Raw genomic sequence first — 26,558 nt, 5'->3', positions numbered from 1 at the left:
TATTGTATTAGACACTCAACATTGACTAATGAGAGAGCGTGCGTTATGAGCAATAACCCTTGCAGGCATGCAATTCCTGCAGTTTAATTATGCCGGCAACTTGTGTTGTAGATGTTTTTGCCACAAAAATCTTGGGCAGTTATTAAGAAGACTGATGATGGCAACCTGCTGTAATTTTCGTGGAAATTGTGCATTTCATGAATTTTTCTGTCAAAACATGTTTTACTCTCGTAAAGCGTTTTAACAAATTAATCTTGAATTCATTAAGCAGTGTGTGATATCATTTTCCCCCAAAGGTTAAACTGCTTAAATCTTTACAAGTTTTATGTGATAATTTTTACAATTTTAGAGCAAAAATTGAAGAAGCTGATGAAGAAAAAAATGAAAAAGAAGCAAAAAATGTTAGAAATACAGAGTACACAGTTCAAAAAAGGTATGTTTACTTTTCTGTTGTAAGGACAATTCTATATTGAAGTGTTTCTTTGGAGTCCAAATAATTCTTTAGCATAGTTTGCTTAAAGGATGTTTATTTTATTTAACTTTAAGTTTGGGAATCCCCCTACAAATAAGACTAAATGAAACAAACTTCTTGTACATGTTTCACCACTGTAGATACATCTGATAAATTTGACTAATGCACTGGCTTCTTAGTTATTTTCCTTGGCATCAAATTAGCTGACGGTGGTTCTATTTGACAAAGTTTACTGATATAAGCCATCGATTTTGTTTGCACAATTGGGAAAAGTATTGGTACCAGCACAAGTGGGAAAATGTGCGCGAAAGACCCTGAAATTGGGAAAATTCTGGTAATGAAGTCTTCACATTGGCAAATTGGTGTATTTAATTTTTTGCTCCCAAATACGTTAACATTGATAACCAAGTGTTGTCAAGTTGTCATATTATATTCACTTAGGCTCAAGCCATATAGCTGCAAAGGGAAACAATCGAAATGTTGCATTTCATTTAAAAAAAGTTGTTGTTGGAAACTTTTAAATGGGAATTATTTGGAAGCAATTTTGAAATTTGTAGTTTTTTCCCAATTGCGGAAATGGCGTCTTTCGGTACTTTATAAAGAAGGGAAAAAAACGCTGTTAGCTGACGGCGGTTTCTTTTTGATAATTTTTATTGATATAACCTTGACAAATCCAAACAATATAAAGTTATTTAACCTTTTTGCTAATTCGATAAAAAGCCTGGCACTATTATTTTATTTATGCTACACTTCCTCTAAGATCTAAAAGTGATAAATACAGAATAGAAAACATGGAAGTATCTTTATGCGGTGTGACTGTATTAAACGTTTATCTTTGAAAATCGTTAGTAAAATATTTGAAATAGCTTATTTTCTAACACGTTGGATTTTTGTGTTATCTCAAATCGGGTGATCTATAACAGTTTTTCTATCACCCATACTGAGATATCAACACATTTTTATCAGCCGAATGGTTTATTTTGCACACCTTGACTTGCATTTTGATCATTCCAAATGTCATTTTCAAGTCATTTGATTGCTGGGTTTACATCAGCGATTTTTTGTCCAATTGGGAAAAGAACCTGTATTATACCAATTGGGAAAAATTGTCGCAAAAAAATCACGAAATTGCGAAAATGTGTGTCATGATTCTTCAGATAACTTCTTAGTATACATTGCATTAATTCATTTAATATTCATTTACATGCATTATGACTTGAAATATTCAGTTTCTGTGCTCATGTTATTTGTTAACTTGCAGATAATACTATTTTGGAACCAAATTGACAACATTTTCCTCTCTTTTGGTAATTTTTCAGATGGGCAATTGAAAATTTTGTAGTATTTCCTTAATTGGGAAAGTACTTTTTACAGGTACTTTATAAAGAAGGAAAAAGATCGCTGTCCATGTACGCTGATATTGCATGAAAAAATAATTTATACAAGATGTTTAAAAAGCTAGTTTGATGACTCATGAGGCTGAATTTTGCAATAACTAAAACAAGTGTTTTGAAGGTAATTTACTTAGAGTACGTGTATGTACTAACTAATACATTGCTACTAATTCCCTCTAATACCCATTTTAGTTCCAAGTCAAGTCAGTACACAACACCAGATGTTGACTCCAGGACAACAGCCAAATAAACGAAAACTGGAGGAAAACAATGGTTTGCTTATTTCCTTATCTAATTAAGATATTTTAAAGTGAAATGTGACAATCTCTTTAATTTTAAGCTCAGCTGTTTTCAGAGAAAACCCGAGGTATTGTCATAGCCAGCTCGTCGTGTCGTGTGGTCTGCGTCATGCTAAAACCTTGACATTTTGTCAAGGTTTTGAACATTGGCTCTAAAATCAAAGTGCTTCAACCTACATCTTTGAAACTTCATATGTAGCTGCACCTTGATGAGTTCTACATGCCTCACCCACTTTTGGCTCACTAGGTTAAAGGTCACTGTGACCTCTAAAAAAAAAATAATTTCTGACAAGTTTTCATATATTCAAAACTGCACCCGCAGCCGAGCGTGGCATCCGTTATGCTGTGCTCTTGTTACTGTTGCTGTGGTACACAATAATTCTATAATATTAGTTTACCGTCCTGTATTTACAGATACTTTGAGTCATCTAAATGGACTACTGTTTTAAAAGAATTTAAACCTTGTCTCAGATCACTCTTTCCCAAAAGTTATTAGTTTACTGTTACTTGTTGTTGTATTCTCATGTCATATTGTATGCTTTAGTCACAGACACAGTGAGTAAAAAGAAAGCACGACTTGAAAAGAAGAAAAAGAAGAAGCAGAAGTTACAACAGTTACACACTCAACAAGAACTGGAGGCCCAGGTCCTAGCAAATAAACATGCTGATGAAAGTGATGAAAATGATGATGATGATGGTAGTGAAAGTGAAGACACTGAGAGTAGTGCAAACATACAGAAAATATCCATAAAACAGAAACACAAGCCTTCAGTAAAAGAAAATGGTGACAAATCTGCAGAGGACAACAGTGGAGATGATGAGGAGGAAGATGATGAAGGCATGAAGCCTATCAAGGTTGGTCTACAAATTATTGAAATGTTCATATTAATCAGTTTATCTGTAACAGTTATCCTGACTTCGACAGACATGACAAAAGACCATCACAATTTACAGGCCTTACTGGCCTAGGAGGAGAAATAATTTACAGGCCAGTTGTTAATTTCACCGGACTCAATTTTCATGGTTAAATCTTGGTGGGACATTGCATATTAAATTCAAAAAGTAAAAGTTAACATGTGGTTGATTTATAAAAGGGCAAAAACAGTGTGAACTGGCTGATTGAATAAATAAATTAAGTGTATTTTTCAGTTTGAGTAAAATATTTTCACATAAACATACGTAATTGGGTTTTATTGATGTATTAAACACAGATTTATTATGCCCCCGGATCGAATGATCGGGGGTATAGTTTTTTTTGCCTGTCTGTCTTTCATTGTGTGTGTCTGTCTCTCCCAAAACTTTAACCTTGCTTATAAAATCAAAAAAACTTGGGTCTATGTTCTTTAAACTTCACATGTGCATGCACCTCATGGAGATCTACATGTACAAGCAAACATGGTTTGAGGTCACTAGGTCAAAAGTCAAGGTCACTGTGACCTTAACATACAAAATATAACATTGTTCCACAAATAGCTAGGGGGCATTGTGTTTCACAAACACAGCTTTTGTTAATATATAAAATACGTTTACCTTTTATTTTCTTCCATTTCACTAACATGCCAAAACAGCATACATGCCTTACGTCTTGGATTCCAGAAATGAAGAATGTGTCCCGCAGTCCCGGAAATCTGTCAAATGTCCCGGATTTTACAAAATCCATATATACATGTACCTTATCTTAGGTTTAATTGAACCTCGAATCTGTCTTCTCCACTGTGAATGAACAAAAACTGTCACGTGACCACAAAAGTCAACGTCAGTAGTCATTTTATGACAACAAACAGCCGCGCAAGATAGGTTTTTTCCAATATCTTTGCTGATCATCCTCTTACTTTCATACAACCTAGTGCAGGCAATATGGCATGCATATAGCTTTCTATCGGTATATCACGCGTTTTGTGTGTTGCGGTGGTTTTCGAGAACACTTCTGCGCAAATTTCCATTTAAGAAGCAAACGTCAGTAGTAAAATTACAAAGAATCAGTGTTCTCGAAAATTAACGATCACAGAACTGTCTATGCTTTACCGGACGAACATATATTACATATGTCTATGCATAAACAAACAAAAATATCTACCAGATATTAAATAAACGTTTAAAGAGTGAAAACAAATATGGCAAACGTCAGTAGTACGTTTAGGAATGGCAAACGTCAGTAGCAAAAATATGCAAACGGCAGTAGCCGAATAAATGCAAGAGTTCAGCTGAAAAAATTAACAGGTCAAAAGAGTTAGTTAAAATGTGGTTAATGACCAATTATCTGCAATGCATCTTGCTACCAGTTGTTTATAAAAATATATATTATATTCGATAGTTTACGTGACTGGTGAGTCCTCTTAGTCGAAATGACCCGTAAAACAAAAAAGTGTCTTTGTGTCGTATGAACGAATCTGCATAAAACTCAATTTAGATTCACATCGAATCATTCCTGTCGTCAGTTGTCAAAATGAAAGTACGGTTGATATTCAAAAGCATTATATTTCTCTTTCCGGGATATTTTTTCAATATGTTGATGCTGCATTAACGAATATACGTGTAAATGAAGTGAAAACACCAAAAATAAACAACGGTTGCGATAGACACCTATAAACTGTTAGATGCACATAATATCACTTAAACATAAGTTCATTTTTGTTGTTGCAGAATTTATATATGTCGTGCATTAATTTATGACATCAATATTAACTTGTTATATCTAATTTTAATCTAAATTAGCATAAATTATATTGTTTCACATGTTTTTCATTAAATTAAACGCTTGCATTTATTCGGCTACTGCCTTTTGCATATTTTTGCTACTGACGTTTGTCATTTCTTAACGTACTACTGATCTTTGCCATATTTGTTTACACTCTTTAAACGTTTATTTAATATCTGGTAGATATTTTTGTTTGTTTATGCATAGACATATGTAATATATGTTCGTCCGGTAAAGCATAGACAGTTCTGTGATCGTTTATTTTTGAGAACACTGACTCTTTGTAATTTTTACTACTGACGTTTGCTTCTTAAATGGAAATTTGCGCCGAAGTGTTCACGAAAACCAGAGCAACACACAAAACGCGTGATGTCCCGATCGAAAGTTATATGCATGCCATATTGCCTGCACTAGGTCGTATGAAAGTAAGAGGATGATCAGCAAAGATATTGGAAAAAAACCTACCTTGCATGGCTGGTTGTTGTCATAAAATGACTACTGACGTTGACTTTTGTGGTCACGTGACAGTTTTTGTTCATTCACAGTGTTCTCACTAATCCACAGCGTCTCCATGGCAATGCGTACCCAAATAGGTGACTACGCTATGTGTCATAATCGTTCAGTTAACAAGGGTCCTGTTATCATATCGATTGTCTCACGTTCGCAGTTAAACCGAAAAGGCAGCATTGTTTAATGTGGTTGTTAATTGGCTTTAAAATACTACGTTATAATTTCCCTCTGCGTAAGGGCAAAGGAGTTTTTTACACATCTGAAGATTCGTGCGGTTGTGAATTAGTCATGCGTGAATAACCCCGTGTTAATATCAATCTAAAGTTTCAGTGGCTTTGTTATACCAAGCACACTAATCGGTCCGTATTGTGTACTCTCCACGATAAAATCGTGGACAGTTACTTCGGAGACTTTTGATGAAAACATTGATGTTGTCCTCGTGGAAATTGTGCATTTCATACATTATTCAGTTATATCAAAACATTTATTTTTTATGAGAGATTAAATTAAAAAAACAACACACAAACAATGTGTTTAGCGCACCTGCCACTTCCATCATTTCTACAAGATGACGGACATTAAAGAAAATAAATTGTGACTCGGTAAACATGGCAAATAAAGATCGAATTAACGATGGAGATCATACACTTAGAAAAGATTAATGAAATACCTGTGCTAATCAACAATGCATAAAATCATTTTAGATGCTAACAACATATTTATTAGTACTTGTAACGCACTCAATTTACGATGTGAAAAAAATGCGTACCAAAGATGCATACAAGTCAGTCAAATTCAGTTAAATTAAATGTATCGTTACTCTGACAATTAAGTAAAACAGAGAAATATATAGTCTTTACTAGCATCACAAACTCATCTTAATTAAATTTATTTAGTACAAAAACACGGGACAGCATCATCATCTTCTCTTCTTACTCTTTATCTTCCTGGTTTGAACACAGTCAGCTTCATATTACTATACTTATTTCTGACGCGTTCTGGTTGCCTTGCATCGCATCCGCTGGTTTGGTTTCCTGGCTAACCTAGGAGTTTTGAAGACAGTGAACCTTCCATCAGAGGATGTTGCAGTGAGTGATTTCAGTTTTGCTGTAGCTTGGAGGAATTTTTAAAGTGTCTTCATGTCCCCCACCACTATAGTGAGGGACATATTTTTTTTGCCCTGTCTGTTGGTTTGTTTGTTTGCGTCAAACTTTAACATTTGCCATAACTTTTGCAATATTGAAGATATAAATAGCAACTTCATATTTGGCATGCATGGGTATCTCATGGAGCTGCACATTTTGAGTGGTGAAAGGTCAAGGTCATCCTTGAAGGTCAAATGTCAAATATATGGGTCAAAAGTGCTCATTTAATGTACACTTGCAATAATGAAGATAGCAACTTGATATTTGCCATGCATGTGTATCTCATGGAGCTGCACATTTTGAGTGGTGAAAGGTCAAGATTAAGGTCATCCTTCATGGATAAAGGTCATATATATGGAGTCTTTCACAAACACATCTTGTTTTATCTTGTTCTGATTCCACCATCCAAATTGACTTACTTGTGAAATATTTTGAGACTCCTGAATTAAATACAAAGTTACCAGTACCATATAGTGCGCATCTCATGTCCCTCATTTGTACCCTGACCAGTTTGTACACCTTTTCGACAAGCTCGTCTGTTTTTCTGGGCTGCCAGCCTAACACAACTTTGAGGCAGTGGTTGACTGACTCTGTGTTATTATCCCCTGCCATAGGCGGAGGGATATTGTTTTGGCGTTGTCCGTCCGTCTTTCCGTCCGTCCGTCCGTCGCCATATCTTGGAAGTGCTTTGGCAAATTTAATTGAAACTTGGTATGAATATGTATATGGATAAGAGGATGATGCACGCCAAATGGCATTGTACACCATCTGTTAATAACGGAGTTATGGCCCTTTGTATCTTGAAAAAATGCTTTAACGAGTGTCAAATATTATGCTTTTGTGTCCAGAAGCACATTGGCGGGGAATATCAATTCAACGAATTACCTTGTTGTTTGTCCATAGTTTTCCATTAACAGAAAGAATATGGTCGCGAATTTTCGTTTCAATGTGTTTCGTTTCGTATTCATAAACATCTTCGTGTGTTTCCTCAAATGGACTGTTTGTGAGTTTAAACTCCTCACTGTCAGTCGCACATGCCGCGCCCATTTGTGCAAATATCCTATTCACAATGTCTCAGTCTCTTTTTATGCCTCCGAAGGAGGGCATATAGTGATCCGACTGTCCGTCCATCTGTCCGTCACACTTTGCGTTTAGGTTTCAAAAAATGCTCATAACTTCTATGTCCCTTGAGATATAATCTTCATATTTGGTATGCATGTGTATATGGACAAGGCCTTTTCATACGCACACAAATTTTGTGACCTTGACCTTGAACTTAGGGTCCGTGTAAGGTTTCGAAATCTGCGTTTAGGTCTTGAAAAATGCTCATAACTTCTATCAAAGCGTTTATAGGGAGCATATGTCATCCTATGGTGACAGCTCTTGTTTCTTGCATAGTTTTAGGCATTTTCTCTGTAAGCTGTCTGATAACATTGTCTTTTATATGCTTTGCACACAGCTTTTTCGAGCGTCCTGGGAATGCAATTGTCAATGGCATTTGTCATCGCCCTTTCATCGTCGCTACCAATTGTTAATTCAATGTTTTCAATGTTAACCCCTAACACTCCTCGAAGGAGAGAGAAAAAAAATCTAAACTAACCATCCTGTTTACTGTCCCAATGCAACATTAGCGGTCCTAGCATGATTGGTGGCTCTCTATTGTTTCTACGTATGACTTTGATTAATAGAGTGGACAATACTAAACAAGATTATGAATGTGTGTATTTGAGATAATTTAAATGTCCGACTGTAATTTTTGGACTGCCTTTGCTATAATTGACTTGCCTGATATTAATTCAACTCTAGCACAAGTAAAGAAAAGAACAACAAATATTTATGTTCAACAATGTTTTCCATCTCAATATTTTCTCATTTGCCTTAAATTTGTTAATTTAGTGTGGGTTTATTTGACTTTGCGTGCCTTTGCTTGACTTTGCGTGCCTTTGTAGTGTTAAGTGTGATCGTGTCCGCCATCTTGGAATATTTGCAACATGCATGCAACGAAAAGAACAATGTTGAATGTCTGACTCTTTTCTCCGACATGTGAAATTATTCATGTTTTGAATTTTGCTTGAAATTATGGATGTTGCAAAATAATATCAACGTACGAAATTTGGCGAAAACGACCTTTGAATAATCGGAAATATCATAATTTGGTAACCACAAAATAATGTTGTAAAACTGCAACCGGGTTATTTTTTTTTTTTAAACAAAAATTACCGGACAAAAAGTCTGACGATCTTGCATTTCACTCTTAGCTTTTGAATTGTTCCTCGGAAATGTCCGACGGCCTTTCGCCATGTCTGCTTAGACTGCTTGCTTAAATTTGCACTTTGCCTTGTAAGCGTCATCATTTTTACGCCCCCCTTCGAAGAAGAGGGGGTATATTGCTTTGCTCATGTCGGTCGGTCCGTCAACCAGGTGGTTGTCATACGATGACTCAACAAAGCTTGGGCCTAGGATCATGAAACTTCATAGGTGCATTGATCATGACTCGAAGATGACCCCTATTGATTTTGAGGTCACTAGGTCAAAGGTCAAGGTCACGGTAATTCGAAATAGTAAAATAGTTTTTGAATGATAACTCAAGAATGCATACGCGGCCAACAGGGCACACTCTGAACAATATTACTGAAGCAACTGGTCTGTAATCCTAAATCTATAATTATCAGTCCATTGAAACATCATCCTTTTAGTAAAATACAGTGGATCAGTAAAAATATTATCAGAATATGAGATTTTTTGTATATTTTGTATATTAAATATGGCGTTAATGTTTAATTTTGTTAATTAATATAAATATAAGCAGGACAGGGGAGGTAATACACTATTATATCTTTCTTATATACAGGGGAAACAAATGCAATAAGTTTAAATTTATTGTTACAGCATTTGCCTCCCTTGTAATATATTTAAATTTTACCAAATGTAAGGCTAACTGCATTTTTGTAATGCATACTACTACTACTACTACTGCTGCTGCTGCTGCTGCTGCTGCTGCTGCTGCAACTACTACTACTACTATTACTTCTGCTACCACCACCACCACCACCACCACCACCACCACCACCACCACCACCACCACCATTTATTTAAGTAGACAGTAGAGGTCACAGTTTTCATCCAATCTTTATGAAATTTGGTCAGAATGTTTATCTTGATAACATCTGGGTTGGGATTGTATTTGGGTCATCTGGGGTCAAAAACTAGGTCACTAGGTCAAATCATATAAAAACCTTGTTAAGACAATAGAGGTCACCATCATATTGCTGATGGTCTTGCCATTTATATCAAAAATACTATTAATTACGAATACCTGGTAGTGAAAAACCAATTAAAACCGGATGGTAGCACAGCTATTGAGGCATTAGCCATTAAATTGTTTGTTGTAAACTGTTTATTTTTGTTATGCACACATGATGATTATAGTAATAAACATATTAAAGCTTCTTTTTGTAGTTTCTTCTTTAACACCCCTTAGCCTAGACTTACAACAGGTGGTTCCGAATGCTTTGCTAAAACTTTGGCTTTAGTTTCTAAAATTTGGCTACACAAAATTCCATTTGGCTAAAATGTTGGCTACAGAAATTTTTGGGCCAGGGGAGCCCTGTTTGGATTGTATTTGGGTCATCTGGGGTCAACAACTAGGTCACTAGGTCAAATAATAGAAAAACCTTGTGTAGACTATAGAGGTCACAGTTTTCATCAGACCTTAATGAAATATGGTCAGAATGTTTGTCTTGTTAAAATCTGGGTTGGGATAAAATTTGGGTCATCTAGGGTTAAAAACTAGGTCAAATTAAAAAAAACACTTGTAGACAGTAGAGGTCACAGTTTTCATCAAATCTTTATGAAATTTGGCCAGAATATTAATCTTGATGAAATCTGGGTTGGGATTGTATTAGGGTCATCTGGGGTCAAAAACTAGGTCACTAGGTCAAATCATAGAAAAACTTTGTGAAGACCATAGAGGTCATAGTTTTCATATGATCTTAATGAAATATGGTCAGAATGTTTATCTTGATGATATCTGATTTTGGATCGTATATGGGTTAAAAATTAGGTCACCGGGCCAATTCTAGTAAAACCTTGTGTAGATGAAAGAGGTCACAGTTTTCATCACATCTTAATGAAATTTTGTCAGAATGTACTAATTAATGAAATTTGGCATGGGATTGTATATGGGTCTAATAAAATTTAAGTTCAGGAAGCAAGGTTAGTCAGGTGAGCGATTCAGGGCCATCTTGGCCCTCTTGTTTTGTTTAAAGGTTTATAACTTGGCAGTTTTTCTTCTAAATGTTTTGTTGATTTTCAGACATCTGACAACCATTCAAGTGAAGATGATGGTGAGGAGGATGCTGAAGAAGAGAATGAAAATGAGGACGATACAACCATTACGCCACCAAAAGAACAGAAATGTCAGTTTGCGTTCTTTTTCTTGCAATTAAATGATCAACACAGAGATATATCATTTTAGAAGTTGATCCAGTAATTGTTGACAGATTGGGCATTGTGGTCAATTAAATGTTTTTTGGTGAAATTAACACAAATGACAAGTAATATTCTCATAGCATATTAGTATGATTTTAAACTTATTTAAAGTGTTAGTCAAGCACTATGCTCACTGATGTGCGTACATGTAAATGTTTTCCCTAATCTCTACCAAGTATAAAGTACATGTTTAGTATATCGTATCAATGTTGATAGACCACTGGACCTCAAGTCCATAAATAATAAGATTTATACCTGGCCATGTCTCATGTCTTGCTGGTATTGGTCAAGCAATTATTTCTATGCTGTTGTGAGTTTGTCTGTTATTGGCATAAATACACGCACTTATCACTGGAAAACTAGACAACCCAATTAAAGTGTGACTGTGGGTAAGTTAACTGACCAATGTGGTTCGTCTGAAATAAAGTTGAAAAGGGAAAAAAATCCAAATAAACAAACAAATGAGCCTTGCTGTGGGAAAAAGAGGCCAAATGCATAAAGTGTTGTCCGAGAGTAGTCTTGACAGGCTAATCAGGGATGACACTTTCCACTTTTATTGTATATTTCATTGAAAGAAAGTCTCATTTTATCAAATCCAATTTAGACGGAAAGTGTTTTCTCTGATGAGCCTGTGTGGACTTTACAGGCTAATATGGGACAACACACATAATGCACATTAATTAAGCCCCATTTTCGAAAAGTGCAGGTACAATAAAACTTGCTATGAAGGTAACGCTATCCAGCCCTTCCCATTGTAGTGCCGGGCAGCTCCCTGGGTGCGACCATCATGACTGACAAGTCGTTTTCTGCTCTGGAGGGTAAGGTGTCCTCCAGTACACTGGACGCTATCAAGGACATGGGCTTCACACATATGACTGAGATCCAGTCCATGGCCATACCACACCTCCTGGAGGGCAGGTAGGTTCCAAATTATAATTTTGTGGATTGAAATACTTTTTTCAAGAGATTTAATTGAAAGTTAATATAATTAAATATCAGCTCATTATTCCATCAATTAATAGGAATACCTCAATATTTACCAATCATTTAACAATTTATTTAACAACTTCTGTCACTCAGAAATATTCATTGGCAAACTATATATATTTGCTTAAAAAACTATATTGGTCTTAAAATCCAAACTAGTATATCATCAGCATGAAGAGTAGTTCTGAAAACACAGTTCTGACTTGTAGTTATCCACTCATAACACAGTTTTGACTTGTAGTTATCCACTCATTCCTGAGATAACCCTTGGGCATGGCTACTCTGTAAAATGCGTTTGTTTTTTGGCATGAAGTGTTGTACATTTGTATAGTGAACTTCTACATTCCTCAAACCATTAAATTGAAACTTAAAGTGCATATGTGAAAAACATTTTCACATGCACATAAATGTACATGTAACTTTTTGGCATTAGGACCATGGTTTTGACAAAGCAGTGATAGGTTAGTTATTCTATTTTTTTCAAAGCTCTTGTGGTACTTATGAGCATGTACTTTGACATTCTATGATATATGTTGTAATTAAGTACCATTTTTAGCTCACCTGTCACGAAGTGACATGTTGAGCTTATGTGACTGTGTGATGTCCGGCGTTGGTATGTGCGTGTGTCCGTCAACAGTTTGTTTGTGTAGGCAGTAGAGGTTGGTCAGAATGTTTATCTTGATGAAATCTCTGTTGGGATTGTATTTGGGTCATCTGGGGTAAAAAACTAGGTCACTAGGTCAAATAATAGAAAAACCTTGTGTAGACAATAGAGGTCACATTTTTCATCCAATCTTTATGAAATTTGGTCAGAATGTTTGTCTTGAGGAAATCTGAGTTGGGATTATATATGGGCCATCTGGGGTCAAAAACTGGGTCACTAGGTCAAATAATAGAAAAACCATTAACAGCATAATTAATTGTTTTTCACTAAGTGTATAATAATAATTTATATATCAGATTAAAGAGAATAAAATTTTATTTATTATGGTTTTTATTTCATGAAAATCCATAAAGGATAAGTGTTATTAATCGTTGCTTAATTATTGAACAATGTGGATTATCGGTATTGATTTTTTTCCTGACAAATGCCGTCCCAGATATTTAAGTCTTTCAGCTGTAGACTGTGCATCAATACATCGCCGTGTTATTGACCTGAAAAATTGATACACAGTCGGCATTAACACCGGTCAGAACCGGTCATCGAGACAAAGGAATATTACTGGTGTGAAAACAAAACAATGATGTAATCGTATATGGTAGCAGCTTAAATAAACAATTACATCTGATTAAAGATTAAAGATTGCTGCTGATTTAAATCAATTTGAGTAAAAGCTGTTAGCGAATTATCAACTTAGTCACACAATGAACGTAAGTAAAGAAGTTTATAATTGATTTTAATTTCGAGAAGTTCGTAATGTTGTAATGATTAAAGGCTAAATGTGTTACAATTGTGAATGATGATAGATGAAAGGGTATAAAACCCTTGACATTTTCTGTATAAAGTGTCGGACATTGCGACTGTTATTATGGCGACCATAGGCAATAAGCGTCCTTTGGACTCTGACGAATCTAATGACCAGGTCTCAAAAAAAAATCAAATCTGATAATAGATTAGCTAAAGAAACTTCAGCGTACAGTTTATATAGTGTTGACAGACCTGTACGCTGAAGCCAACCCCGTATCGAAAGTCAACCAGAGTCGTAACATATTTATGTCACGCTATAAATAAAAAAAAGCTAATTTTCTTGGACACATTTCTACGTATATTGGTGAATGAATATAAATTACTGCATCGGGGAATATTTTAAGGTTCAAATGTTTCAAATGCATCTTACAATAGATGAAAATAACTCTCATCAGTCTGAAATTCACAATTTTGATGCCATTGTCGCTTTGCTATGTGACGAGTTTTCATTTGGATACTTTCGGATCGACCTTGACATTTTTTGCTGAAATTGTAAACATTACTTTCGTTTTCTGAAATCTATTATTTGTGATAAACAACTTTCGTCTGGTGGATTATAAGACTGATTTCAGTGTGAATCAGGGAGTTTTAAATAATATTTACCTTGAGTTTGTATTTACACTACAATTTGTTTACAAAACAAGCCATAATAATCTAAAATACCAGGAAATGTCATTCTGTATTTGAAAACACTTGAGCACATGGTATGTTGCTAAAAATAGAAATAACGTCATATGACAGTGAAATCTCAGGAGATTAGCATTTCAAGAAAGTCTGTTTTTCTCGATTTTTAAGAGCAGAATAGATAAATTTTAAATGTCTAAGATAGTATTTTGTGAAAGAATATGTCAGTTAAATGTGAAAAATGTCAATCTTTCTGATCAAGTGGTTGATTTGGGCCAATAACTGCATTTAAAAGCTGTTTTGGACCGGTCTTTGTTAACTGTCAACTTTTCGGGAATTTCTGGTTGACTTTACTAATGGGGTTGGTCCATAAATATGAAGTCGAGCCTGTTGAAAATCATAAAAAGCGACATTAAAAGTTATGGTAGCCAGAACTAATAATAGATCATTCAAAGATGTTTGGCTTTCGGAATTCAAGTAGTTAGATTATAAAATAAATATGCATTGATGAAATATGGGTTTTTGAAATTTTGTCAGAATGTATTAATTAATGAAATTTGGCTTGAGATTGTATATGGGTTTATTAAAATTAAAGTTCATGAAGCAAGGTTAGTCAGGTGAGCGATTCAGGGCCATCATGGCCCTCTTGTATATAAATCTTGTCAAGGAAATGTGTTATAAGAAATTGAGTGCTCCTTTAATCAGTTATTGTATGAGCTGACAACTTGTGTCAGATCATATTCGAGCCTTGTTTTGGTATAACTAGGCTTAATGCACGTGTGTAAAGGGTCATCTAATGTTTACCTGTGCAGTCTGCACAGACTAATCAGGGACAACACTTTTAACTGAAAGTGAATTTTTATGTCCCCCACTATAGTAGTGGGGGACATATTGTTTTTGCCCTGTCTGTTGGTTGGTTGGTTGGTCTGTCTGTCTGTCTGTCTGTTTGCGCCAACTTTAACATTTGCAATAACTTTTGCAATATTGAAGATAGCAACTTGATATTTGGCATGCATATGTATCTCATGGAGCTGCACATTTTGAGTGGTGAAAGCTCAAGGTCAAGGTCATCCTTCAAGGTCAAAGGTCAAATATATGGGTCAAAATCGCTAATTTAATGTACACTTTTGCAGTATTTCGATATTCAAGATAGCAACTTGATATTTGGCATGCATGTGTATCTAATGGAGCTGCACATTTTGAGTGGTGAAAGGTCAAGGTCATCCTTCAAGGTCAGAGGTCAAATATATGTGGCCAAAATCGCTCATTTTATGCGTACTTTTGCAATATTGAAGATAGCAACTTGATATTTGGCATGCATGTGTATCTCATGGAGCTGCACATTTTGAGTGGTGAAAGGTCAAGGTCAAGGTCATTCTTCAAGGTCAGAGGTCAAATATATGTGGCCCAAATCGCTTATTTTATGGATACTTTTGCAATATTGAAGATAGCAACTTGATATTTGGCATGCATATGTATGTCATGGAGCTGCATGTTTTGAGTGGTGAAACGTCAAGGTCAAGGTCATCCTTCAAGGTCAAATATATGGGTCAAAATTGCTCATGTAATGTCACTTCTGCAATATGGAAGCTAGCAATTTTATATTTGAAATGCATGTGTATCTCATGGAGCTGCACATTTTGAGTGGTGAAGGGTCAAGGTCAAGGTCATCCTACAAGGTCAAACGTCATATAGGGGAACATTGTGTTTCACAAACGCATCTTGTTATTTATAAAAGACCTCGTTTAAAAGAAAATTTCCTGCACAGGCTAACCTGGGATGACAATTTATACATATGCATTAAGCCCAGTTATCACAGATCGGAGCTCATTTTTTGACACAATATCTACTGTGATAGAGACTTGATGGGTGCAGCCAAGACTGGAAGTGGGAAGACTCTGGCCTTCCTCATCCCAGCAGTGGAGCTGCTTTACAAACTGAAATTCATGCCCAGAAATGGTTGGTATTATATTTAGTTTACATTTAAACTTTATTCCATCTAAAGCTGAAGGCTTATATCTTCATTTCCTGGATAGATAGGGGTGTCTTTGTGGGAGATCTGAAGAAAGCTTCGCAGTGGGGATCAAACCCATGACCTCCAAGTGGCTAGGTCAACACCATATCAATTTCATCATAGAGACCTTTAAGGCTTTGTATTGTAGTGTTCATGCCTAAAATGGTTTATAATTATTACCACTGTTGACTAAAGTTAATGCTTTTGAAATGGTTTATATTACCACTGTTGACTGAAGTTCATGCTTAAAATGGATTTTACTGTTATTTGATGAATTTCATACTGGGTTGAATAAAGAAACTAAAGATGAATAATTTTGATCCCACTCCAAAAGCCTATGGATATAGTATAAGTATTGTCCATCCGTCCGTAAGTCTGCCAGTCTGTCCGGTTGTCTATAACAAGATTTTGTAGGGCTATATCTCTATAACTATTTAAGATATAAACATGAAACTTCAAATGTGTATATATATATATACAAATCAATGAGAAGAAGTGCCATGGACAAGAACCATAACCCTACACTTTCTTAACTAAGAGTTATTGCCCTTTGTTGTTTTTGCATGATGTAACTTTTCAAGGCTACAAGATTTCAACATGAAACTCAATGGGTGTATAGATATTGATGTAGAATTTTGCAACACATATAAACTATTGCCCTACACTTTATTATATTTATCCTTATACCGTATATCAAGTGATTTACACCCATCCACAAACACAATTTATTTGACGGGGGGTATCAATTCAATTAATTTGCTTAGTTATCATTGCTTAGTTATCACAACACGCTGCTATTCAACATCCACTGATTCCTCCCCCTCTGCCTGCAGGTACTGGTGTGATCATCATCTCACCCACCCGTGAGCTGTCCATGCAGACATTTGGTGTTCTGAAGGAGCTGCTGGCCCACCACTGTCACACGTACGGGCTGGTCATGGGGGGCACTAACAGACAGGAGGAGGCCAAGAAACTTGTCAAGGGAGTCAACATCCTTGTTGCCACACCCGGCAGACTGCTGGACCATCTACAGGTTGGTAGCTAATGAAATTTAAGGGGGAAATCTTTGGGCTAATCATTGGCCTCTTTACCCAAAAAATTACATGATTTTGAAGTGAAAAAAATTGGGCCCAAAATAATATATTGTCTTTACATTTTCATAAAAAACCGCCATATGTAAGCTTAAGTTCTTCCAAATTCATTGAAAATAAAAAATTGACTTTTAAGCCCGGTATATTTGAGCAGACTATCAAATTATTCCCTGGGTGTTTACTTTCAGAACACACCTGACTTCATGTTCAAGAACCTGCAGTGCCTGATCATAGACGAGGCTGATCGCATACTGGACATCGGCTTTGAGGAGGAGATGAAACAGATCATTAAACTTCTACCTAGTACTTAAACAGATCATTAAACTTGTACACATTTTGTAAACAGATCATTAAATTTTTACCCAGAACGTAACCATGGCAACCTTCTTGGGGATGGTGCAGATAAGAGATCATTAGACTTCTGCCCAGTATGTTGTGACCATGACAACATTCTTGAGAGTGTTAGGAAAAACAGATCATTAAAATTCTGCCTAGTATGTAAACATGACGGCCGTTGTGTGATTGTCAATCTTATAATTTCACATCAAACCCTCGATTGTTCCACTTCAGAGAGGCGCCAGACGATGCTGTTCTCGGCCACTCAGACTCGTAAGATTGAGGATCTGGCGAGGATTTCCCTCAAGAAGGAGCCTCTGTATGTGGGGGTAGACGACACTAAGGAACTTGCCACTGTGGAGGGGCTTGAACAGGTAGGGGAAAGTGTTGAAGTGCCATGAAATTCCTGAGATCACTTTCTTACATGTGTATACCCTGTCAGGGAGTGTGTATCAGGTGTATTTAGGGGTTACTGTTGATCAGTCAGTCGGTTTGTGTGCATATGTATGTGGAGAAAACAATTCTTAAAAAATTAAATTAGAATTTAAATATGTATTGAACACATTTTTTTTTTTTTTAGCTCCACTGGCCAAAGGCCAGCGGGGCTTATGTCATGGTCCTGTGTCCATCGTGTGTGCGTCAGTGCGTGCGTGCGTCCGTGCGTTAACTTTTTCTTTAAACATCTTCTTCTCCTAAACTACTGGTCCATTTCTGATGAAATTTCTCAGGAATGTTCATGTGGTGAACCTCTTTCAAATTTGTTCAAATTATGCCCCTGGGGTCAAATTTGACCCTGCCCCGGGGGGTCAAAAATTGAAAATTTGCTTATATAAGGCTTATTTTGTGCAAACTTTAAAAATCTTCTTGTCCATAACCATTGGGCGTAGGGCTACCAAATTTAGTATGTAGTGACATCTTATAGTCCTCTACCAAGTTTGTTCAAATTATGTCCCTGGGGTCAAATTTGACCCTGCCCCAGGGGGGTAAAAATTGAAAATTTGCTTATATAAGGCTTATTTTGTGCAAACTTTAAAAATCTTCTTGTCCATAACCATTGGGCGTAGGGCTACCAAATTTAGTATGTAGTGACATCTTATAGTCCTCTACCAAGTTTGTTCAAATTATGTCCCTGGGGTTAAATTTGACCCTGCCCCTGGAGGTTAAAAAATTGAAAATTTGCTTATATAAGGCCTATTTTGTGCAAACTTTAAAAATCTTCTTGTCCATAACCATTGGGCCTAGGGCTACCAAATTTGCTATGTAGTGACATCTTATAGTCCTCTACAAAGTTTTTTCAAATTATGCCCCTGGGGTCAAATTTGACCCTGCCCCGGGGGGTTAAAAAATTGAAAATTTGCTTATATAAGGCCTATTTTGTGCAAACTTTAAAAATCTTCTTGTCCATAACCATTTGGCCTAGGGCTACCAAATTTGCTATGTAGTGACATCTTATAGTCCTCTACCAAGTTTATTCAAATTATGCCCCTGGGGTCAAATTTGACCCTGCCCCGGGGGGGGTAAAAAATTGAAAATTTGCTTATATAATGCCTATTTTGTGCAAACTTTAAAAATCTTCTCGTCCATAACCATTGGGCCTAGGGCTACCACATTTGCTATGTAGTGACTTCTTATAGTCCTCTACCAAGTTTTCTCAAATTATGCCACTGGGGTCAAATTTGACCCTGCCCCGGGGGGTAAAAAAATTGATCATTTGCTTATATAAGGCCTATTTTGTGAAAACTTTAAAAATCTTACTGTCCATAACCATTGGGCCAAGGGCTACCAAATTTGGTATGTAGTAACATCTTATAGTCCTCTACCAAGTTTGTTCAAATAATGCCCCTGGGGTCAAATTTAACCGTTCCCCAGGGGTCACAAAATTGAACATATGCTTATATTGGGCCCATTTTGTGCAAACTAAAAAAATTCTCTTGTCCATAACCATTGGGCCTATTTCTACCAAATTCGGTAGGTAGTGACATATAATAGTTCTCTACTTTGTTTGTTCAAATTATGCCCCTGGGAACAAATTTGACCTTGCCCCAGGGGTCACAAAAATGAACATATGCTTAAATAAGGCCTATTGTGTGCAAACTTTAAAAATCTTCTTGTTCTTAATTATAGAGCCTAGGGCTACTAAATTTGGTATGTAGTGAAAACTAATAGTCCTCTACCAAATTTGTTCAAATTATTCCCCTGGGCTCAAATTTGACCCGGCCCCGGGGCTCACAAAACTGAACATATGACGTTTACCAGTGGAGATTACTGCGGCTGTTTGGCTGTGACCAACAACAACATCAACATCTTGAAAACATGAGATAAAACCCTGTCATTTAGTGCCATTTTAGGTCAGATGGTGACTGCATACAAAGGCATTGAAGTAAGAACATGTGTTATGAATGTTTTTCTTACAAACTGAAAAAAAGATTTAAATATGTCGAAAGTGACCATATATCCGGATGAAAATATTTTGGATGACATGTTAATTTCATGTCTTTTTTGTAGTGTTTAAACCAGTTTAATATGCTATTGATTTTAAAAATACAACTTCCATGAACATAATTATTTCAACAAAAGTCAATATATAATACTGCACGGTAAACTCAAACTTTGTATCCAAGAGAAGGTGTTGAAATTAATGAAGTGCAATGTTCTTAACTATCGTATATGCTGCTTTTAAATAACAAATGATTCATTGTTCCATTTGTGAATCGTGACTCACAAATTGTGGATATGATTGTCAATTGCTCAACAATCCATATATATTTCTGACCATTTTATAATTTTCTTAATATAAGTTATGAATTGATCTTAGAAGTCAAATGTATTACTTAATTAAATACATTTATAAATATAAAGAAATAATCTTGAGATTATCATAATATTCTCAGGCCTGTTGGTCTTAGGGATGTGTGGGTTGATGAGCAATTTCTCCTTTTATCACAATGATTTCTACCCTACCTGATCATTTCCTTCATATTCCATTTTAATTTAATTGACGTCTGCAAACTCTTTCAAATTGGGAAAGTCCAAAATGTGTCGTTTGGTAAAGGGTTAAGGCATTTTGATTCCTATGGGTCTTGTGAATCTGTTTCAAATCAAATGCGAAGATTTGATCTTCAGCATCTAAAAATATGTGACATAGAAAGAACGACAATATCTTTTGGAGAGATAAATGTACCTAAGTTATAAGCAAAGGACCTGTGCAACAATTCCCGGGCTTTTAAGTCTGTTTAGTAAACACGGTAGTAACTTTTTCCATATATAAAAATGCTCATCCTTCCAACTTTAAACCCCCCGTGGGACGAGGGATAGAAAGAGAAAGTCACATGCTTGAGTACATTTCAACCCATGCGCATTGCACGTTTTTTTCGCAAAGAAAAAACAGTGGAGCGATACAGGGCCATCATGGCCCTCTTGTTTAACTTCTGGAGGGGATTTTTTCTACAAAATTGGGGAAAAATGTATACTCTTTCTTGAAGGGAATGGGTCTGAATATCGGCCCCGAAATTGCCATTAAAAAAATACTGTGTGCAGTCCAAACAGGCTAATCAGTTACAGCACTTTCCGCTTTTATGGAATTTTTATGCCCCCTTTCGAAGAAAAGGGGGTATATAGTTTTTGAACTGTCTGTCAGTCTGTCACACTTTTCGTGTCCGCTCTCTAATTCAAATAGTTTTCATCAGATCTTTACGAAACTTGGTCAGAAGTTGTATCTAGACAGAATTTGTATCTAGACAATATCTAGGTCAATTTCGAATATGGGTTATGCCGGGTCAAAAACTAGGTCATGGGGTCGAAAAAACACATCCAAGGGAAGTAATAAGCTTTAAATGGACATTATGATCTGACCTGCCAAATATATATTTTTGATAAATAAATCAAAGGGGCACAGTAGGCGGCATTGTGTTTCTGACAAACACATCGTGGTAAAAGGTCAAGGTCATCCTTCAAGGTCTAAGGTAAAAAATACAAATCCAAGGGAAGTAATAAGCTTTAAAGGGAGATAATAATTCAATATTGAACATAGCAACTTGATATTTGGCATGCATGTGTATCTCATGGAGCTGCACATTTTGTTTGGTGAATCTACAGTCACAGTAGTGGCTTTTAATTATTTGCTACTAAAAATGGAGATTTGTTAGAGACAAGTATTTTCAAGGGAAGTAATTTATAATTAATAAATATAAATCTCTGATTATATATTTCCTTACCAAGAATTTAAGTTCTTTTCACAGTTACTGTACATTTTGATAATTTATAACTCAAATGATTGATTTGTCAAAGTTTTTTTTTTCAATGATATAATTATCATTTCTTTCCTGTACTAAAGGATCACGCATGTGAGTTTGGTTGGTGGTCACCATACCGGACAGGTGGGGTTTTCACCGGGTACTCGGTTTCCCCCCACAGCACAAGACCACCTCAAAATTAAAAACCTTTCAGTAAAACAACAAATAGCCGGAAATTGCAGCTTTCATTCAAAATTCGTCCCAACTTTCGTGAGTCTAACATCTGATTAGGAAGGAGTGCTGGGACACACTCCGGGTCCTCACCTAATGCAGCCTCTGGCGCAGAGGGACCTCATAAACATTGAAATACACACACATACTAAATTGTGAATGGTAGGGTTCATTATGTACCTGTGGACTTATGTCCATAGATACATGATGAACTCTGGCTATGATCTCTTTGATAAACCACAAGCCTTGGTTGTCAGTGATGTCTGAGTTGGTCATTTTTAACTGTCTACAGACCCCTCCCCCCCCCCCTCCCCCCCCCCCGGTTGGATTGGACAAAATCCAAGGGTAGTAATAACCTTTAAAGGGAAAGGATTTCTATACCTGCCAAATGATAAATAGAAATTTTATTTCAAAGCGGCGCAGTAGAGGGCATTGTGTTTCTGACGAACACATATCTTGTTCAATTAAATGAAGCATCTCCTAAACAAAAATCAAGTAAACGGCAAAGTTTTGTCCCTGATTAGTCTGTATAATACATCTGTTTTGATTTCCTCTAGGGCTATGTCGTGTGTCCATGTAGTGAAGCCTGTATAACACATCTGTTATGATTTCATCCAGGGCTATGTTGTGTGTCCGTCCGAGAAGAGATTTCTGCTGCTGTTCACTTTCCTGAAGAAGAACCGAAAGAAGAAGATGATGGTGTTCATGAGCTCCTGTATGGCAGTCAAATACTACCATGAACTACTCAACTACATAGACCTGCCTGTCATGTGTATACATGTAAGTATTAGGCATAAACAATGTTACAAATTACTTGAGCTCAGTTGGTAAAGTGATTGACTTCAAAGCCAAGGGTCGGGTATTTGATTCCTTGCCCAGACAAAACACTTGATGGGAAAGTAAATAAGGCTATTGTCCCCTACCTCTGATCAACGAGGACAGTTGTCTTTTCCTTGTATGCATAGGTTGACTGACAGTCTTGAGATGATTAAAATTCTCTAATAAAAAACTATGTAGAATTTTTTTTTAATAAGCACATAGGAATCCTTTCATAATTTATAATCGTCCAGCATGACAAAGAGAGCAATTGGATTATTTTCTGATTGTCCCTAATTAGCCTGTTTCAGACTTCACATGTTAATCTGTAACAACACTAGTTACACTAATAAGGCCCAGTTTTAACCCTTTTCCCATAAGAAGCAAAGTGAAAATTGCTTTTACAACCAGCATCAAACCAGAACAGCCTGCGAGTAACTTGCAGTCTGTTCAGGTTTCGTGCTGTTTGCTGCTCATCAGTATCTAAATTAAGCCTTTAAAACTTGAATTTAGTAAGAAAGGTCTTAAATTAAATGTAACTTTCTAAAGGACTACAAATGTGTTGAAATATGTATCTAAGTGGTAAAAGGTTTACAGAACTAGGCTCATATGACTGAAATAGGTACTGAAATAGGTACGGAAATAGGTACTGAAATCAAACAAGATAAACAGCAACAATCAGGACACCCTTCTACCTCCTATAGGGCAAGCAGAAGCAGAACAAGCGAACACAGACGTTCTTCCAGTTCTGTAACGCTAAGGAAGCCATCTTGCTGTGTACGGACGTGGCAGCCCGTGGACTGGACATCCCTGCTGTAGACTGGATCGTGCAGGTCGACCCACCTGATGACCCCAAGGTGGGCGCATACTGATTGGTCACATGATTTCAGCTGATGATTTATTCTATTTTATTTTTGAGGACATTAATTTGATTTACCTGGAGATGTTTTGCAAAGACAAGTTTTGTGAATTATATGTTGTAAACTGTTGAGTTCAATAGCTACATACGTGAAGCAGGTGATAAACAAAATCATATCCAATTTAAAGCACTTTCCTATTTGTTAATCTTTTTTTCATTCAGCACTTAAGTTCAACATAATTACAGACATAGGCATTTTAATGGACTATTTCTCTGATTGTATCATTTTAGAATTAATGATGCCCCTTTTTTACCGATATAGAATTCTCTAGTTAGCTCAGAACTACATATATCTAATCTGTACTGCCTATTGCAGGAGTACATCCACCGTGTGGGTCGGACTGCCAGAGGGGAGGGAGGGGTAGGCCACGCCCTGCTGATACTGCGCCCGGAGGAGCTGGGCTTCCTGCGCTTCCTCAAGCAGGCCAAGGTGCCCCTCAACGAGTTTGAGTTCTCCTGGAGCAAGGTGTCTGACATACAGCTACAGGTAGGAGGGGAGGCAATTCTGTGTGAAGAGAGGGAGATTTACTTTATAGACACAATTCCATTAAAGCAGAAAGTATGGTCCCTGATTGGCTTTTGAGGCCTGCACAGGCGAATCTGGGACAACACTTTATGCATATGCATTAAGCTCAATTTAAATGTAATGGGGAAAAAAATTTTTTTGGGGGGGGGGGTGGGGACTTTAAGTAGATTTAGTTTAATGCATTGTTAAGAGTGTTTGGTTGGGTTTGACAGTTCAATGGCATTGAAAAAAAACTTGATATATTCTTACATTAATTTGTAGCAATTCGTCTTGATGAATGCTGTTCCATACTGAAGTTTAATCTCAAACCTCTTTCTGACACCTGAGGCAACTGATAGCACTATCTCAAAATGTTTTACTTTTTAATATACATGTGAAGACCATGGTTATTGGAACTTACTTATTTAAGGTACCCAGAAATCTGTGTTATAAAGAACTGTAAAAAAAAACACATTTAAACTATTTATTAATTTTTTTATACAGGATATTCAGATAAATAATAACTTCCATCGTATATGTCATTAATACTTGTGAATATTTAGCGTCGAGTATAATGTTAAAACATGATCAAGCATGTGTTTAGTAAGTATGAAATTATACAGTATTTCCCACCCACCCATCTATCCACCTTGTGTTTCAGCTGGAGAAGTTAATAGAGAAGAACTACTTCCTCAACCGGTCAGCCCAGGAGGCCTACAAGGGCTACATACGAGCCTACGCCTCACACAGCCTCAAGAACATCTTTGATGTGAACACCCTTGACCTTCAGAAGGTGGCGCTGTCTTTCGGTTTCAAGATCCCGCCATATGTAGACCTCAGTATCCTTAAGTGTATTTTTAACCACTTCGGAAATAGGGCAAAGGGTCTTTGGATTGGGAAAACTACGTTGTTTTTGCTAAAATTCAGAAATAGGAGTTGTTGTTTTTGTTTTTGTCTAAGAAATACTTTTAAATTGCGAATCAGTGTTTTCAATTTTATATTATCTTACATTTACTAAGGGTCAACCCATAGAGCTGGATTGGGAAATATAAGTAAAAGTTGCATTTTATTAACAACAAAACCAATTGATGTTTTTGGGGAAAACCTTTCATTTAGAGTTGTATGAATTCATATGGGGAAAATATATCGTTTTTTACATCAGGAACTTATGACAGTTGTTTTTGCTCATAAGAATTAAATATACTTTATTTATAAATATTAGTATGTGAAAAAAAAGTATGTGAATCAGGCATGTGAAAGATTTAAATGTAATTAATAGAATTAACTATTTACAGAGGTTTATGCTAAGCAATTATACCACTTCAAAATTACATCGTGACCTAAATTTGTTGTACTGTGTTTAATATAACAGTTTCTCAGGGGAATGACAATAAAAGATCTTTATGTGTAACTTATTATCAACTTGAAATTCGCTTTTGTCAGAAGGCTTGAAACATGTTAAGAATTAATTGATTTATATGCAATTTGATTCCTTGCCAAAGCACATAAATTGTGTTGGGAATCGTCATGAAATTATTTCGAAGGCCATTCTACCCCTACATCTGGTTCAACCCCTACATCTGGTGCAAGTAAGCCAGTGTTAATAACATGTCATCTGACCACATGATATGACTTGGATACTGTTAAAGGGGCAAAAAATATTGTTTCCTCATTTAGACTTTTAGTTATTTAGTTTACTTTAAAAAAAAATTGCAACATACATTGTATTTGCATTTAGTGTGAAGTTTGAAACTTCACACTTCATAAAAGATGACAGCTTGTTGCGATTGAGATAACATAGAAGCTCATGCTCAGACAACTTTTTGTACATACAATCCAATGCAGTGAGTAGTAAGTAGCCATCCTTAACTCTCCTGAAGATGTGCACGGGAGCAAGGGCGGGGCCCACAAGGGTCGGCACGGAGGCCAGGGCGCAGGCTATACCAGGAACAAGCAGCAGTTCAAGTCTAAGATCTTCAAGCAAGTCTCCAGCAAAAAATTCAAGGGAGATAACAGACAGTTCACGCGATGATTGTGTGGTGTTGGTGGAAGCTTTTAAAATTTCATCTTTATATACCATGGTGTAGCATGTTGTAAAAATAAAGTGTACATTTGAAATACTGTGTGATGTTCTTTATTCTCTTTTTGAATACAAAGCTTATCCAGAAAGTGTAATAGTTTCTTGTTTGAACATTTTATTACCAGTAGAGTACTAGGGACAGTTCATCAATCTACAATCAATCAGATCTGATATTGATTTTCTTTGGGGGTTTATTTCTAGCTCACCTGAGCACAACGTGCTCATGGTGAGCTTTTGGGATCACCT

At 36.3% G+C, this 26,558-nt stretch overlaps 1 protein-coding gene across 1 annotated transcript in view; it reads left to right on the top strand.

The window, feature by feature from the left end:
- The window catches only part of LOC127848128 (uncharacterized), a 30,251-nt gene extending 3,901 nt beyond the window's left edge, over nt 1–26,350 (top strand). Inside the window, exons 2-15 of the mRNA XM_052380425.1 lie at nt 350–433; nt 2,059–2,139; nt 2,710–3,020; nt 10,834–10,936; nt 11,768–11,927; nt 15,947–16,047; nt 16,936–17,135; nt 17,382–17,496; nt 17,764–17,903; nt 22,611–22,772; nt 23,513–23,665; nt 24,044–24,214; nt 24,894–25,071; nt 26,113–26,350. Of these exons, the coding sequence (XP_052236385.1) occupies nt 350–433; nt 2,059–2,139; nt 2,710–3,020; nt 10,834–10,936; nt 11,768–11,927; nt 15,947–16,047; nt 16,936–17,135; nt 17,382–17,496; nt 17,764–17,903; nt 22,611–22,772; nt 23,513–23,665; nt 24,044–24,214; nt 24,894–25,071; nt 26,113–26,264 (2,111 nt within the window). The 3' untranslated portion in view covers nt 26,265–26,350. The remainder of the gene's footprint in view (nt 1–349; nt 434–2,058; nt 2,140–2,709; nt 3,021–10,833; nt 10,937–11,767; nt 11,928–15,946; nt 16,048–16,935; nt 17,136–17,381; nt 17,497–17,763; nt 17,904–22,610; nt 22,773–23,512; nt 23,666–24,043; nt 24,215–24,893; nt 25,072–26,112) is intronic.
- The last annotated feature ends 208 nt before the right edge of the window (nt 26,351–26,558 follow it).

Source organism: Dreissena polymorpha, chromosome 10 (genome assembly GCF_020536995.1).
Source record: "Dreissena polymorpha isolate Duluth1 chromosome 10, UMN_Dpol_1.0, whole genome shotgun sequence".
NCBI lineage: Eukaryota > Metazoa > Mollusca > Bivalvia > Myida > Dreissenidae > Dreissena > Dreissena polymorpha.
The sequence above is the reverse complement of the archived record's forward strand: the minus strand, read 5'-3'. Positions and strand labels throughout refer to the sequence as shown.